This window comes from Podarcis vaucheri (genome assembly GCF_965113315.1).
Source record: "Podarcis vaucheri genome assembly, chromosome: 16".
In the NCBI taxonomy this organism is placed as follows: Eukaryota; Metazoa; Chordata; class Lepidosauria; order Squamata; family Lacertidae; genus Podarcis; species Podarcis vaucheri.
In genome coordinates this window covers 28,055,272-28,071,652 of record NC_138754.1, presented here as the reverse complement: position 1 = coordinate 28,071,652, position 16,381 = coordinate 28,055,272, and the positions used below count along the sequence as shown (strand labels likewise).

At 48.7% G+C, this 16,381-nt stretch overlaps 1 protein-coding gene across 5 annotated transcripts in view; it reads left to right on the top strand.

Annotated features, from left to right (window-relative positions):
- The window catches only part of CABIN1 (calcineurin binding protein 1), a 58,673-nt gene that overhangs the window by 16,148 nt on the left and 26,144 nt on the right, over positions 1 to 16,381 (top strand). For 4 of the 5 annotated variants that reach the window (XM_082202970.1, XM_082202968.1, XM_082202969.1 and 1 more), the window contains exons 22-29: positions 254 to 399; positions 982 to 1,243; positions 1,379 to 1,639; positions 2,450 to 2,601; positions 2,878 to 3,056; positions 11,578 to 11,766; positions 12,213 to 12,529; positions 14,373 to 14,486. In XM_082202970.1, coding sequence (XP_082059096.1) covers positions 254 to 399; positions 982 to 1,243; positions 1,379 to 1,639; positions 2,450 to 2,601; positions 2,878 to 3,056; positions 11,578 to 11,766; positions 12,213 to 12,529; positions 14,373 to 14,486 — 1,620 coding nt within the window. The remainder of the gene's footprint in view (positions 1 to 253; positions 400 to 981; positions 1,244 to 1,378; positions 1,640 to 2,449; positions 2,602 to 2,877; positions 3,057 to 11,577; positions 11,767 to 12,212; positions 12,530 to 14,372; positions 14,487 to 16,381) is intronic. The other variant, XM_082202971.1, reaches the window with a different exon arrangement.

The following is a 16,381-nucleotide window of genomic DNA, read 5'->3' as shown; positions in this document are numbered from 1 at the left end:
CTGAGCCATGCTGGCTGCTAAAGCTGATGGGAGCTGGAGTCCAATTACATGTGGAAAGTCACAAATTCCCCACACCTGTATTAGAATAATGTGAGGCCTGAGGATGGCATTCCCTGCTAAGCCAATTGCAGTTTTCACAACAGCTTTTTTCCTTCCACTGAGCCCCAAGGCTGTGAGGAGTCTCCTCCCACAGGTGGTGGCAGCTGCTGCCCATGACAAGCCCAGACATCCTTATTCTCCCCTTCCTTGCCAGGTTCCGGCTCTCCCTGAGGGTGCCGACTACTCTCCTCCGGTGGTGACAGAGCTGTACTACCTCCTCGCAGATTACCACTTCAAGAACAAGGAACAGTCTAAGGCCATCAAGTTCTACATGCATGACATCTGCATCTGCCCTAACAGGTCAGTTTAGTGAACCCCTGACACCAGATGAGATGCCTGGTCATTCCATCATTGGTCCCTGGATGGGGTGTGTTTGTCATGTAAGGGCCCCTTGCATTTGGGCTGCTTGCATTTTCCCTGTGCCCTGAGCATTGGCACATTGTGGTTGTGTTGGCATCTGCTGCCTTGAAGAGGCACGCACAACCAATCCTCATCCCACCCTGGTGTGTGTTGTTGTGCCAGAACACATGAACCCTTTTTAATTGCACGAACCTAAATTTGCTGGTATGCGATTGAATCCCTGCCACAGGATAATGACCTTCATGGAAGTGCTAACTTGTGTGCGTGTCCAGATAAGCTTTCTAAAATCTGAGCACCTGAGCTGAAAAGCTCCCAGCAGTAGCCATGGAGGGAACGCAAGAGCCAGTGGAGGGAGGTGGTCTTTTTTAAATACCCTGATCACAAACTGTTCAGGGCTGCAAAGGTGACTGACGATGGGGTATAATAAACATCTTTAGAAGAAACACAAAATGCGAGATGGGGGAGAGATCGGAACTGAACTTCTCAAGGTGCGGGGGTTGTTGTGTGCTGTTCTTCTCCCAGGTTTGATTCTTGGGCTGGCATGGCGCTGGCTCGAGCCAGCCGCATCCAAGACAAGCTGAACTCCAACGAGCTGAAGAGCGACGGCCTCATCTGGAAGCACGCCACCCCTGTTCTGAGCTGCTTCAAGCGAGCCCTGGAGATTGACGGCTCCAACCTCTCCCTGTGGATAGAGTACGGCACCATGTCCTATGCCTTGCACTCCTTCGCCTCCAGGCAGCTGAAGCAGTGGAAGTCGGAGCTGCCAGCTGAGGTCATGCAGCAGGTGAGGGCTTGAGCTGGAGCTTGCAGGCCCCGGCCGGGGTTGGGAAGCGGGGGCTCGCCAGACCCAAAAATGTAACCCCCCCCCCGCAGCTCTTGCTGCTGCTGCAAGGCTTGAAGCTCCCTCCCCATGTTTCAGATGGCAGAGCGGCGCGACGGCATGCTGGAGACGGCCAAGCACTGCTTCATTTCAGCGTCTCACTGTGAGGGCGATGGAGACGAGGAGGAGTGGCTGATCCACTACATGCTGGGGAAGATTGCCGAGAAGCAGAAGCAGCCGCCTGTGGTCTACCTCCGTCACTACAAGCAGGCGGGTCATTTCCTGCATGAGGAAGCGGCCAGGTACCCCAAGAAGATCCACTATCATAACCCGCCAGAGCTTGCAATGGAGGCCTTGGAGGTAAAAGCAATGAAGCCAGCCAGCCAGACGTGGCCTTGAAGCAGAACAAGTTTCAAGGCCCTCGGAGCTCTTGAGGGAAAGGTCCACTGGCACGTTCGGGGCAGGAGTTCTCTATAGCAGCCACTACCTCCCTTTGCATCTGATCCCCCTCTAGGAAGGGCGGGTAAGGAGCTCAGAGAGGGAGAGCTAGTGTGGGAGTCACCATTAAAGCATCTGCAGCCTTTGCCCTCCTGACTTTGCCAGGGCTGGAAGGCAACTTGCTTGAGGTGGGGGGGGGGGTTGGGGCGGGGGGGGGGTTGGATGGAAGGAATACAAAGGATCTGTAGCCTTTCCGGCCCCCTGACATGACCCTAAACCAGGGAGGAAATTGCTCCAGCTCAAGCGCTGATGTGGTTTCATATGGCTGATTTCTATTGAGAGCTGGGCAGTGACCCCCACCCACCACCGGCCAAGTCTTAGAACTGCAGCTTTAAAGTGTTTTTCAAAAATACAGTCCAAAGGTCAAGCCATTGCTCTTTCTTCCCTCCTTTATTGCTCCATCACTTGTGGCAGCTTCCAAGAACTGCCCCTTTTCCGACGGGTGGTGAGAGCCTTTCTCCCCAGTTGTCATCTTTTCCAGGAAAGCAGCTTCTTTCTCACAATCCTGCAGAAAGCAACCCTCTTTCTCTTACACTGCCAATAGCAAGCAGGCGTCTTTACATTTAATTATTTGCTCTGGGTAATAAAGTGGTAAACGGCCAGCTAGGTTTTTTGGGATACATTTCTAATATGTTAGGCTGTTGTTGCCCTGCCTTTGTTTCTTCCCCTTAGGTCTATTTTCGGCTTCACGCCTCCATTCTGAAGCTTGTGGGGAAGCCCAACTCTGGGGTGGATGCCGAGATGCTGGTCACGTTTATGAAGGAAGCTGCCGAGGGGCCTTTCGCCAGGGGGGATGAAAAGAACACCCCCAAAATAACTGAAAAGTGAGTGCTGACTTTCTCAGGGTCAATGGGAGAGCTTCGGTTAAATGGGAGGCTCCATTGCCAGTGCCAAAACGGCTTAAAGTGAACGCATGTATCACAAGCAGGTGGGGCAGTTGCAGCTGCTGCCTGCCATGGCGGCTCTCCAGGCAGAGCCAAAGTGCAACTGCCAGACACTGACAACAGACCTCCTTAGAGGGATTTGAGTGGTAGCCTTCACCCCCTGTAATAGGTGCTACCGTGTGTCAGTACAACCTCCCTCCCTTCTTTCTCCTCCAGAGAAAAGCTCTGCCTGGTGGATGACGACTCCCACTCCTCTGCCGGGACTGTGCCGGGCCCAGGGACTTCCCTCCCCTCCTCATCCGGTCCAGGTCTGACTTCCCCACCCTACACAGCTACTCCAGTTGACCACGATTACGTCAAATGTAAAAAAAACCGTCAGCAGGCAACACCGGATGGTACAGTCCCTGTTCTCAATACTGCCGGCACAGAGAGGTGCTGTAATCATGGTGGGGGGGCTCATTTCGGCAGATTTGCTTGCTTCAAGGAGGGCGATGGGGCTGCGGTAACACGGGCAATATTGCAACTCATTATTAACCTCATAAAGGTCGCCACCTCCCATCCAACCTAAATGGTCAAGACAGTTGGATGATCTGTATTCAAGGGTATTTCGAGGCTCGGTTGAATGCTGTGGGATTCGTAGGCAAATTGTCCTGGGCGCAGTTTTGAAATCCAGACCTCTGCCATTTGGGCAATGGGAGGCAGGTGGCAACCGTGCGAGTGTCATGTTCGCAGTATGAAGTGGAGAGGCTTCAGCTGACAACTTTTCCTCCTCCTCTTATTATTACATCTTCTCCCCTCCTTTCCCCCTCCTCCGAAGTTTCTAAACTGGCTGGCTCATCTCCATTGCTGATGCACATTATAACCCAGTAGTCTTAATGGCAAAATGCTGTCAATCTCAGACTGGGGTAGAGAACATTTGTGATGAGTGTGTCACAGTAATACTAGCCCCATCCCTTTTAGTATTGCTTTTGTGCTAATTTTTGTTCCCTTTTAGCACTATATCTGCATTCCGAAACAAATTTGGGCTGGAGGGTTAAGGCCTGTAGATTATTTCATGCCTTAATTGGCATGGTTTGGTTGAATTCTGTCTGTTTCCATGAGCACAAATCCCCCATGGATAGCACTAGGGAGACCTGCTTTGTTGTATTCAGAAGATTTTAGGCCCTGGCAGCAGGACTGGGTAGTGGCAGGTGATGGGAACAGCAGCCCCGCTGCCCTGCTTCTAGTTGGAGGGGAGAATGTCAGGATACAAGAACAAATCACTTGACCTGGCTTCATAAGGCAGTTTCACGGGTTCTGTAGCTTGTGCATGTTGAAAGTCAAATGTATTTCTGAACGATTTGGGAGCATGAGTTGCCTGCCTTTGACAAAACCCAAAGGACAGTTTGAAGAACCGCCTCCTCCTCACCTCCTTCCCCTTATCTGGCCCTTGTTCCTGGGGTTGCTGCTTCTGTCCAGGTATCTAGTTACTGCTGCCACCGCAGTGGAAGGTGCCAAGTGTGAATGCCTTTTGGCCAAAGCCAGGGAACAATAGGATTTTTCCAAAAGGAACAACCAAGCCTTGCACAGCTGGTCGCATCTTACAACGTCGTTGGCACAGAGGAGCTGGAAATGATTTGGCTCAGACCTGGCAGCCCACGTCCCAGGCAGAGAAGCAGCAGCTTAATATAGAATTGCCTGCTCTGCATCGCCTGGGAAGTGGGTTCATCATATTGGCATTATTCCCTTTTGGGCTTCGGGAGGGGTATGCTGACATCTCAACAAAAGTTGGATGTTTGCATTTCTGTCCAAAAAAACCCCCAAAGCATGTCTATTTTGAAATGGTGCTTTGGAAATGCTTTGCTTCTGGGCTCACAGCCATCCCACAAAGCTGCTTGGGAAGGAAAGCCAGCACAGAATTTGAAGCTGTCTCTTTAGGTGTGCTGGGCTGGTTTGGTTTTGGGTATCTCTCATGTTGGTTAAATCAAAATAAAATAAGCAGACTCCACTGGATGTGCCACAAAGGCCACACGTGGCTCTTCCCAGGAGGAATGGCAGTTTATAATGTGGGTATCCAGAGCCAGGACTTCCACTCCAGCCATGCTTTGTTCTCTGGAGAGCATCTCAAGGTAATCCAGGAGCCAGAAGGAATCGGGGGAAAGACCCAAGAGTGGAAATGGCGTGTGTGTGTGTGTGTGTGTGTGTGTGTGTGTGTGAGAGAGAGAGAGAGAGAGAGAGAGAGAGAGAGACTAAAGCAGTCCAGTAAACCAGACTTTGAGACTAAGCAAATCTCTGAGAGGACGCAGTTAACTATAAACCCCTTACACCCTACATATATCTATGTACATAAATCTATAAATAGCAGTCAAAAGTATTCAGTTTATAGTCGTACCTTGGTTCCTGAACACCTTGGGAGTTGGAATGTTCTGGCTTCCGAACCATCGAAAACCAGAAGTGAGTGTTCCGGTTTTCGAACATTTTGGGGGGAAGCCGAACGTCCGGTGTGGCTTCCACTGTTGTTTCTGGTGCGCCTGCGCAGTCGGAAGCCACGCCTTGGTTTCTGAATGTTTCAGAAGCCGAACAGACTTCTGGAATGGATTCTGTTCAACTTCCAAGGTACAACTGTATATCAGAAACTGTATATCCCAAGCACAGAGAAAGGAAAAAGTGTTCCCAAACGATGACTAAGGGCAGGTATCATCACTAACTTTTTCTTTCCAAAAACCAATCCGTAAAATCCATTACTCAGTAAACTGATCTTCCTATATTGGCTTCTCCCATGCATGGATAAGCATCTGTTCGCATTATCATTATAGCAACATTCAATATCCTATGAAGCCAAGTCGGTGGTGCTGTAAACATTTCCCCAGAAGTGTGAGCTATTGCTGTTTCTGCTGCCACTAGCAAATTAGGAATCCCTTCAGCATTCACCCTTTTAAATAGATCCTTCCAGGTAATTTTGTAAGAGTTGAAGAGCTTCAGAGTCAATGCTGTTGAACTGGTTAGAGTGTCAGGCTAGAACCTGGTAGACCAGAGTTCAAATCCCCACTCAGCCATGTGAAGCTCAATGGTTGGTTACCTTGGGCCTGCCACAGTCCCTCAACCTAACAGGGTTGTTGAGAGGATAAAATGGGAAAGGAGGAGAACCATGTACTCCATCTTTACTTTCTTGGAGGGCAGGTGAGATATAATAGCAATTAGTAATAATTTCTTCTAGCTGCTTAACATAGTATAATATCAATTGCCAATTAATTATTTTGAGGGGGCAGTTTTAAAATATGAATATAATCAGCACATGTTTATCCACAATGCCAACAGTTATTCCAAGTCAGCTTATAAAACAATATTTATGTGGGGATCACATATGACATTACCGATGCAATGTTTTTGCAAATTCATAAGATTCTCATTCTCCTGCAGCCAAAGCCATACTTTATATCTTAGCAATACCGCTAACATAAATTGTAATACCACTTCTTTTGAAATGGCTGCAATTCTTGATAGCAGGATACAGAAAAGGCTTAATGAGTGTAACTAAGTGGCCCTTTTACCCACCACCTACTTCCAATTTGGTAGCCTGGATTTCCAAACACATTTAAAGAGTGTCTGATTCGAAAATATTGATCCCTTCTAGAAATACATGGATACATTTTGTTTCTTCCAAAAAAGTTATAATAAGAAACTGACTTGTTGCATATAGGCCACTTATGTTCCAGTAAAATATATCCCCCAATATTTCTTCTTAATTAATTAATTTGTAGTAACAACAGGAAATAGGAGGAGAAAGACCTTGGATTGTGTTTGGCCTCATTCTTCCTTTGCCCATATGCTACGTTCAGCTTTGAGACTCAGTTTTTGACTTGCTCTTTCGATATCTTCTCTATTATACCAGACAAATAGAAAACTCCCACTCTGCTCATATTCCTTTGTGTTGGTTATGCTGCATGCATCATAAAACTCTGAAGATTTTGGGACACCTGCTGCACCCAGAGATTTCACAACATGGTCATAACCATTCTGGGTTTCTTACCCCAGCCCCCAAAATAAATTCAATATCTCTATCTTGCCGAACACCTGTCTTCTTTCTTAAGAACATGGGAGTCCTGGTGGATCAAGGCAACCTTCTGTTCTCACAGTGGCCGATCAGATGCCCCAAGTGAAGCCCATCAGCAAACAAAATTATAATAATTTATTATTTGTACTCCACCCATCTGGCTGGGTTTCCCCAGCCACTCTGGGCAGCTTCCAACAGAGATTAAAACATCAGTCATTAAAAACTTCCCTAAACAGGGCTGCCTTCAGATGTCTTCTAAAAGTCATTTCATTCTGAAATGTTTTTATGCTGCTTTTTAAAGTTAATGGTGTATTATCTTTTCATTTGTTTTGTGATTTTTGTTAACTGAATCAACCCACAAAAAAACTCTGGAGTGCAGTTTAATGGTCCCACCCATGGCCAATTGCAAGCACACCTGCTGAATCATTGTCTGGATTTGATAACGGGCTGGATGAGGGCCAGTAAACAGAGTGCTGGATCCTGACAAGACAGAGGCAGTGTGCTTAGAGGTGATTGTCAGGCCTGGGAAACGGGTACAAAATCTGTTCTGGATGGAGGTGCCTTGCTTTTGAAAGAGGAGGTCCACAGCTTGCGGGTGGAAGCTCATTGATCCCTCATTGTCTCTTGGGGGCACAGAGTACCTTTTACAAGCTGGCTTGCTAATGGGTGCCGTTCTTGGGCAGAGATAGGCTGGCTGCAGTAATCTTTGTAGGATTGTATTATACATGGCATGGAGCCTCAACTCTGGCATCGGCTGTTGTCTATTTTTCAGTCTTTCCGGCATAGAGCTCACTTCTTCTGAATAAAACGTAAACAGCAATTACGGCTCATTTTACTTGCTCCCTGTGAGCATGTCCACAAGAGTTGGCTTCCGGCGGCGTTGGGGCTGCCATATAAGCCCAGCCTCTGTGTGGTTTAGGGACTCATAAACTGAATCCTTTTGACAGAAAGAGCTTGATTTTGCCATATCCTAGGATTCTCAGTGACTGAGGTAGAGTAAGGTGCAGCTGGTTGAATGAGGAACGTTAGTAAGGGTTAAGTAGCCAAGAACTCCCAAGTCCAGTCCAGAAGTTGCAAATAGAAATGGGAAGCTATTAAAATGAAAACCAGTTGTCCCAGGCAAGAGACTTGACAGACTTCCTTTCCAGGATTCATCTAGTTTTGGTGTCACGTTTGTCTTAAGCGTGTTTGCTGTGTAGCAGAGTGTTCTAACTTGTTCTGCAGTAAATGCATGGGGAGGCCCGTGTCATTCATCCATTCAGTAGAGCAGAAAGCATCCATTCTTGTCATTTGGTGCTCTTTGTACAACTAAATGTCGCTTTTCTTATTGTCGTCGTCGTTTTTTCCGTGCTGTCTTTTGTGTGTTTGTTGTGCCTTTGTAACCAATATTGCCCGTGCTGCCTTAACCCTTTTTAAAAACTCTGTTCATAGATATTCTCTCCCTGCTTTTTTATCCATCACGGCTTGCTTGAACAATAGGCCAGAACTGCAGCTTAACCGCTTTGGGGGATGAGGAATCTGTTCACTGTGGTAATGTAGAGATCCAGTTTCTGGAAAAGCTTCCTCGAGATGAGTTGCAACCCTTGGATTCTCCCCCCGCCTTAACACATGCTCTGCCTCCATCCCATTCTGTTCTTTGCGCCAGGGATGGGCAGCCTGTGTCCCCTCATGGATGAGGGTGATTACAACTCCCATCATCCCCTACTCTCTGACCATGCCAAACCCTGCTTTTTGCAAATGTTGTGTCTTTCATTAACACTCATAGCCTAGTCCTTGTACTTCTGGAAAAGGGCTCTTAGAAGATGTGCAAAGGCTCATTAGTGGCTGGGCAGTGGGGCGGGTTTTAACTAGCCAAACATAAATTTGGTGTGCACGGATTCTGAAAAGGCTGGTTCCAATGGTTGGGTCCTTGACTTTCAAATAGCACAAATAAAAGCCACTATGATCCTTTGTTTTAATTTCCGTATATGCCTTACGCACACTGTCTATATGCTTTTGTTTGCTAGTTTGTTTGCAGATTTCAAAAAATTGATTGCAGAATTTATAATCTAAGTATAACCAGGAAAGGGGGGCAGGATAATGCTAAACAATACTAAAATACATAATTAGAATACAGTTGAAAAATTGCAGATACCGCTAATAATGCTTGAAATGCGCACTCATCCCCATGACATTCCCGTGACATTCCTTATGTCATGTGACCGTGTGAGAGATATTCTGAGGTGGGTGGTCTTCATGTAGGTGGTCTTGGTGGTGGTATGTCCACTGCAGCATCCTGATGTACACCATAATCTCAGAGTGATACATTTGCCTTTGAGATGACTTTGTAACCTGCAGCTGGAATGGGATTCAGACATGAGAACACACGTCAGGCCTGATCCACACACCAGGCCTTCTAGCCCACATTTCTTGGTTTTGCGAGTCTCCATCTGGACATTTCCCCAGATATAGTGGCTGGTTGAAAATGAAGAGCATCGTCTGCCTGTGGCAACACTTCCGCTTTTCTTGTTTTTAAAACAAGCGATGTCATTCTGGATCAACTGAGCCAGGTTCTTCTGTGTTGCATATTCTGCTCACAGACTTGCGCGGTATGATCTGAGAGCTCTTCTCCCAAATCATCAGGTAGGGGATGGTTCTCTCCGAAGACTTTCCGACATGGCGGTCTGGTGTGGTTTGATATGTAGGATGGCAGTGCTGTTGCCGAATCTCTCCAAAGCCTCTTGAATATTTTGTTCCTAGATGTGTAATGCCTTTTCTGCAACATCCTAGACACCACCAGATTCTTCTACAGCACCCATGGTGAGAATGAAGTGCCAGAAGAAGAAGAAGAATGGGGTTAGACTAAATGACCCCTGGGGTCCCTTCCAACTCTACAATCCCATGAATCCTCATTGGTGTCTTTCACAGACCTGCTGGCTCTGCTGAACAGGCACTGCCTCTTAACATGCAGTACAAAGCTGGTCTCTGCAGGATGGAGGCAGCTCTACTCTTAGGCTGCACATCGGCTTTAGCCTTTTGGTGTTTGGGGCCTGCATTAAAGTTGCCCTTCCCACCCCCTCTTGGTGCTATTGATCAGTTGCAAGTGAAGCTCTCTTTTGTGCCTCTGTGGCTCCTACTCAGCTACTGACACTTTGGTGGAGCGCTTGCTCAAAGATGACATAAAGAAAGGGACCAGATGTTGGACAGAGGGCTGGTTGTTTCCTGCTGACTGGATTTCAGTTCTTGAATCTTAACTTCTAGCAGGTGAAGCCACCTTCCGAGTGACCACCCTTAGTGGTATATCCACAGGAAGATTCACTAGCAGAGGAAGCTTGTAATTGCCTTTGAGAGCTCTGTATATTTTTGCCTGACACTCTCCTTGGGAACTGTTCTGGGAACTCCAGATCATAATTTGCAGCTCTTCGGCTTCTGCAGGATCTTCCATTTTTTTGTGTTGCCACAACTGGTGGCATTTCTTCATCTGTAGTGGTTTTCATTTTTTATCTGTGGAATTTCACCATCTTGATAATACAGCTCTCCTATTTAGGCAGACAATTCTTCCGTTGCCTTGTCTTGCAGTTGCTTCTAATTATGTAACTTCTGCAAGTTTGCTGCACCTGCATTGTTCTTCATGTCTTTGCACTCAGCCTAATAAAAAAACTGGTCTTTTCCCTCCCCCTTCCCATCAGGTTTGAAAGGGGCAGCTCAGTGCTTGGCAGACGGGTTATTAGAAGCTGCATTGGCCACCATCTGCCCACTTCTAAGGCATCTTCTTTTCCTAACTGACTTCCAGCCACGCAAGGATTTTTGCTGCATGTCTCAGGAGGGCACAAAATGCTTGGATTTCACTGGTCTTGTGTGACAGGCTAGGCCAAGAGAGCCCTTCCTCACATATTGAAACTTCTGTACATCATCAGAAGTGGAAAAAGTTTCCAATTGGCTACCCTCCAATAGAAGTTTTTGAAATTATTACTTTGCAGAAGAGTAAATAGAGAAACAAACACACACACACCTCCCACACACTTTTGTGAACACCCTAAGACAACATTAAGGTCCAATTGTATTGTCCAATTTGTAAAAGGGTTTGGGGCAGAGCTTTCCAAACTTTTCCTGTTGGGGGCACACTTTTTAGACATGCATCATTTCACGACACAGTAATTCAGTTTTACTAGCAAACCGGAGGTTAATCTTACCCCTTTCCATCCATGGAAGGATTGTGGGGAGGTTCGTGTGGCACATCTACACACTGCAGCCGACATACTAATGTGTTGCAACACACAGTTTGGAAAGCTCTGGTTTCGGGTGAAATCAGGAATCTTGATTAGAAATGCCTCCTGCAGCACCTGTACCTGGTCTCTGTTCATTCATCGGTCAGGTCCAGGCGGGTTGCTGCAGTGTTCCTGTGTCAAGGATCTAGGAGCAGCAGTATTACACAGAAAAATCCGCTTTGGATCTTTCCCGACTGTAATCTTGCAACTGTCGCAGCATTTGGAAATATTGGCATTCAAAATCTGCCCCTGGCGAATGAGTCCTGGTGGAGCCAGACCAGATTTTGGATTATGCCATCCGTTTGCTTCCAGAGAAAAAAGCTGCCCAGCGCTGAGTCTCAAATGGAGCATTGCTCCTGAAGGGGGGATGCTTTATGTGGAAACTGCTGAATTCTCCTAGACGGAATCTGCAGAAACAGCAAGGTGAGGCTAAGGGTAGGAAAGGTGAATGGGCCGCCTTGGCTGGAAATGGAGGAAGGGCAGTGAGGATTGCAGGCACAGCCTTGATAAGGCCAAGAGCAGGAGGAGGAGAGGAGGAGGAGGCACCGAGTCCTTGATGTACAAGGTGGGTGGAAGTCTGTGTGGAGAGACGGCCCTAGGAGCCCCCTCATGTTTGCCCTCCTTTCCCTCCTGCAGACCGGAGTCAGGATAGCACGGCAGTGGTGCTCTCTGATTCCAACTCCACTCAAGACATGTTCACTGAGGTTGCCAACTCTCAAGACAGTGCGAAGAAGCCTTTTCCAGAGAGGAGGCCTTTTGTGTCCCCTTCGGAAGCTGTCACCACTGCTGCTGGCAAAGAGGCCCCAGGACCTACAGAGGAAAGGGGTAGGTCATTCCTGGTGTGTGAAGATCTGTGTGCGTGTGTGTGTGTGTGTGTGTGTGTGTGAGAGAGAGAGAGAGAGAGCATTGCTTAGCACAGCTAAGTGGTTGTTGCTGCCAGAGAGAAAGGAGTAGTGAATAGCGGACTGAGGGCAGGGGGGGTCAGCAGATTCCTCCTAGGAGAGAGGGACGAGGCTGTTCCCAACGGGTCCTGAGCACCTCCTTCCTCTCCTGAGCTACTCTGACGGAAGCAAGAACAAGCCAAGGGAACGTCTTCTCCTGGCCGTGCATTTCACGTCTCTGCGCACATGGGGTTTTCCTTATCTTCAAATTTGTGGGTGTTTTTTAACTGTTTGTAACGTCCTTCGACGGAGGAAGAATGATGGTGGCTTCTGTGTCCGCTGGGTCCGAAGCAGATGCTGATGCTGCCCTATCTGTTTTGACACCTCCAGGGAAGCCGGAGGAGCAGCCCTTAGAGAGCTCAGAGTCCTGCCACATGGCTGAGCAGAAGCTGGACCATCAGGCCCCGCCCCCCGGGGTCCCCCCCAAAGCCCCTGCCCCCTCGCTTTCCCAGTGGGACACCAAGCGGCGGGCTGTGCCCAGCGGGGAGCAGTTTCCCCAGAGCCTCCCCGTGGACCTGGAGGAGCAGCGCAAGTTCCTGACGGAGCACTGCATCACCTCCTTCCGCCTCTGCCTCAGCCGCTTCCCTCAGCACTACAAGAGTCTCTACAGGCTGGCCTACCTCTATGCCTACAGCACAACCCATAAGGTAAGCGGTGGTGGTGGGAGAGTAGGGCTGAGCGCTGCCCCTCTCACGGGACATTGCTCTTCTCACTGTCCAGGCCTAGAGCCCCTGTGGGTGGTGGACACGTGGCATTCCCTAAGCAGCAGTAGCAGCAATGCCTTGTGGCGAGGAAAGCCTCTGCTCTGGGACTGGGAGGAGCAACACCAGCAACCAGGAGCTTTCAAGATCTTCTGGGGCGAAATCAAAATCCCCTCTGCTCTTTGCCACAGCAGCAACACTCCAGTTTGGCCTTACCTGAAAGCAAGAACCAGCTTCCCCTGCATCTTCCTGTGAGTTAGAACCTGAAATGAGCAGGAGTTGCTCCTTTGCTCCCCACCTTCAACCTCCACAGGGAGAAGCTGACTTTGCAGTGTCCATATGACAGGGCAATGTTAGCACAGTCCCTGTAGTGACTGCCTGCTGAGCGTGCACTTCTAGTGTAGCTGTGCTGGCCATTGTATTGGCTGTGATGTGGCCGGTAAGATGAGGAGGGATACCCACTGCAGCCGTTTGCTGCCTCTTACCTCCTGGCAGTTCTGCACCTAAATAAATAACTGATTCTGTACGACGACGTCCCATTTGTGTGTTCAGAACAGCTAAACCCTGCAACCTGTGGGAAATTGTAGGAATTCAGCAAACTTCGCCTTTGTCTCACTTACTGCTTCTGCTTTGGCTGGTGGTGGTAGGGTGAGGAGGGAGGAGCTGTTAGGCACTGAAAGCCCCATTCCTAGTTATGAAACATCTCATGCCCCCTCCCCAGCTTCTGAGATTTTGCCAGGCATCAGCCCCTCTCGTACAAGCAGGCCTGTGTCTCGGGAGCCAATAAGGGCTTGGTTTACAAAGAAGCAGGCTCAGGGAAGAGGGAAAGCTACCAGGCAGCTGAATCCTGCACTGTGCTCTGTGCTTGGATTCCAGGTGCACAGCTCAGCTGATGTTTTGTATGCACACAATTCCCCAAAATTGCCTGACTTTCTGTTTGCTTTTAAGGCTTCCAAGCTCGCCTTGGGAGTCTTCTTGTACGCTCGGTGTTCATGCACTTTGATGTGGAGGCATTCAAATTAACAGGAGCAATAAGAATGCTCAGTTGAGGTGAGCAACCGATCAGGGCTTCCTTCCCCCACCTAGAGCCCTCCAGAGGGCTTCCAGACAGCTCCCATCAGCCCCAGCCAGCACAGGGTACAATGGTGGGGCTGCCAGGAGTGGGTCCAGAACATTGGAGGGCACCAGGATGGGGAGGGCTGTTGAGAAATTGGAGTTATGGGGGGTGCTGGCAATTTGAGAGTATGCATTTCAACTGTACTACAAAAGCCTAGCATTATCGGGGAGCGGGGAGGCAAATTTTGTGGTTGTTCAGCATGGAGGGGCACTGGATGTGGCCCCTGCTTGTTCCCAGGTAGCGGTCCGGGGACTGGGTGCTTGGTCTCTGGTCAAAATGAGGCTGGTCCTTTGCTGGACGAGGAGGCCCCCAACCCTTCTCTCCTGAGGCTGGGGAGGGGCTTCTCTGCATGGCTATATACATGCTCTCCATCACCTCATTGAACCAAATGTGAGACTAAACACCAGTTGTTGCACGGAGCACCCTCCCCTCTGGTGCCATTGAGGGAGCTGCTGCGTTGTCTTGGGATGTTCACAAACATTCTTAACTGTGAGGAGGGGAGGAAGGCAGGCCTGGGGGCCTAAGGGGCAGGGGGAGGCTGTGGCAGATGTGCTGGTTGAGCAGTGGGAGAGGAAAGGAAGGGAGGAAAGAGGAGGCTTCATCTGCAATAACCAAACATCCCCTCCACCTCTCTCCCTCCAACTCCTGCTTCCCCTGCGCTGTCCTATATAGAATCTTCAGTGGGCTCGCGATGTGTTGCTAGGCAGCAGTCTCCCATGGCAGCAGCTGAAGCACATGCCAGCACAGGGTCTCTTCTGCGAGAGGAACAAGACCAATTTCTTCAATGTAAGTTGCCTGTACCTGAAACTTGTGGCTGTTTGTTTGTGTTTACATCTTTTGTATACTGCCCAATTAAGAGTGCCCTCTGAGCAGCTAATTCTTCCCCCCTTCTCATTTTACATCTCCTTTTCATCAGGTAAGTCTGTTAGGAGGCCACCTTCAAAGCAGAGAAGAATTTGCAGCAAAGCAAAATGTGTTCCCTACCCACCAGGGAGGAGTGATGCTTAACAGAGGCACAACTGCTTGCTTCTCCTGCATGGAAAGATCCAAGGGGAGGGCAGAGGGTCTTGACATCCTTCCCATTCAGTGGCTAGCACACACCTTGAGCTCCCAAGAGTTTCTGGCCAGACTAAGGAAGCTGCTTGAACCCTGTTAGCAAACTTCTGTTGCTCTCCCACATGTGCATGAGGTGGACTTGTGAATGAAGCTGTCTACAGTAGAGAGGGCTTGTTGACTGGTTAGTAGCTGTCATGGCCTTTGGCTAGCACAAAAAACTTATTGAATGAATGAATGAATGACTGGTTAGTTGGCCCCTGGAAGGGAGAAGAGGCTCTGCCTGAGGAAGGTTGTGGTGGGGTCTTGCAGGCTCTTCTCTTTAAGTAAAATGCTTCTGCCCTGCTTTTCTGCCTGACAGCAGTACTCTACAGAAAGAAAATTAACACACACACATAAGATCAAAGAAAAAATGAGGCCATGTTAGGTCCAGTCGCGGATGACTCTGAGGTTGCACGCTCATCTTGCTCTAAAGGCCGAGGGAGCCGGTGTTTGTCCGCAGACAGCTTCCAGGTCATGTGGCCAGCATGACTAAGCCACTTCTGGCAAACCGGAACAGCGCACAGAAACACCGTTTACCTTCCCGCTGGAGCGGTACCTATTTATCTACTTGCACTTTGACATGCTTTCGAACTGCTAGGTTGGCAGGAGCAGGGACCTTCTGATCGGCAAGCCCTAGGCTCACAGACCACAGCGCCACCCATGTCCCCCTGTCAATAAGTACTGAAATATAAAAGCAGAAACAGGAATTGAGGGGAGCTGGCAAATGCACCTGAGTTTAAGCAACACCGAACCAAGCAGAACTTTGGGGGGGGGGGGAGTGTGTATGTAGAAGAGAGAAAAAGAGATTTTGCAACCCTTAAGTTGCCTTCATGTCTGATGGTGATTTGTAAAATGGTCTTTCTTGCAGGGTTGATATAAAGGGTAATGTGGGGAGAAATGTAACCTTCTCTCCACACCTTAAAGCAGAGCCTGAATGCTGGTGGCTATTCTGGAGCTGTAGTGAAGGACAGAGAGAAAATTGGGGCTGAAAGATCAAGGCAGAAGCTGTTTGGGTGCCGCCTAGAGGCCACATTGTACTGTACAGTGAGCAAAACACACACACAAGCACACGACTGAAGGTGTTTAATGTTTCCAAGGCACGGAAGTCCTTAACACAAGATTTCCATGCCTTTTGGTGGCTGAGTTAAGTTGTCAACATCTTTTCTTTTAAATGGTTGTTTTTATGATCCTAGAATTCTAGTTCCTTGCCTTGCTCCATACGGTCCATGACTTGCACCCCACTTTTTTCTTCCTCAGAGTGAAGAATGATAGAAGGGTGCTTAACTTGCTTGCCTATGGAAGGTTAACAGTTGTGGATTATTTCACTTTACATGGACAACAACCAAGCAGAGCAAGAGAGGGTTGGCCAAAGGGTTCCTCCATCTGCTGCGTCCTAGATCATGTATATTATGCCTGGTGCCATATTCTGTAAAACATTTATGAGAGCACTGTGTAAAAAAGAAATAGATCCACACTGCTGGCTGCGACTTCTGCTGCAGGGCTAATTCCTTGGGGTCTGGTCTTCTCCCCGGTTTTGTGCCACGCTGGGGTGCTCTTCACTTTCGCCCCCGGGAGACTAGCTGGAA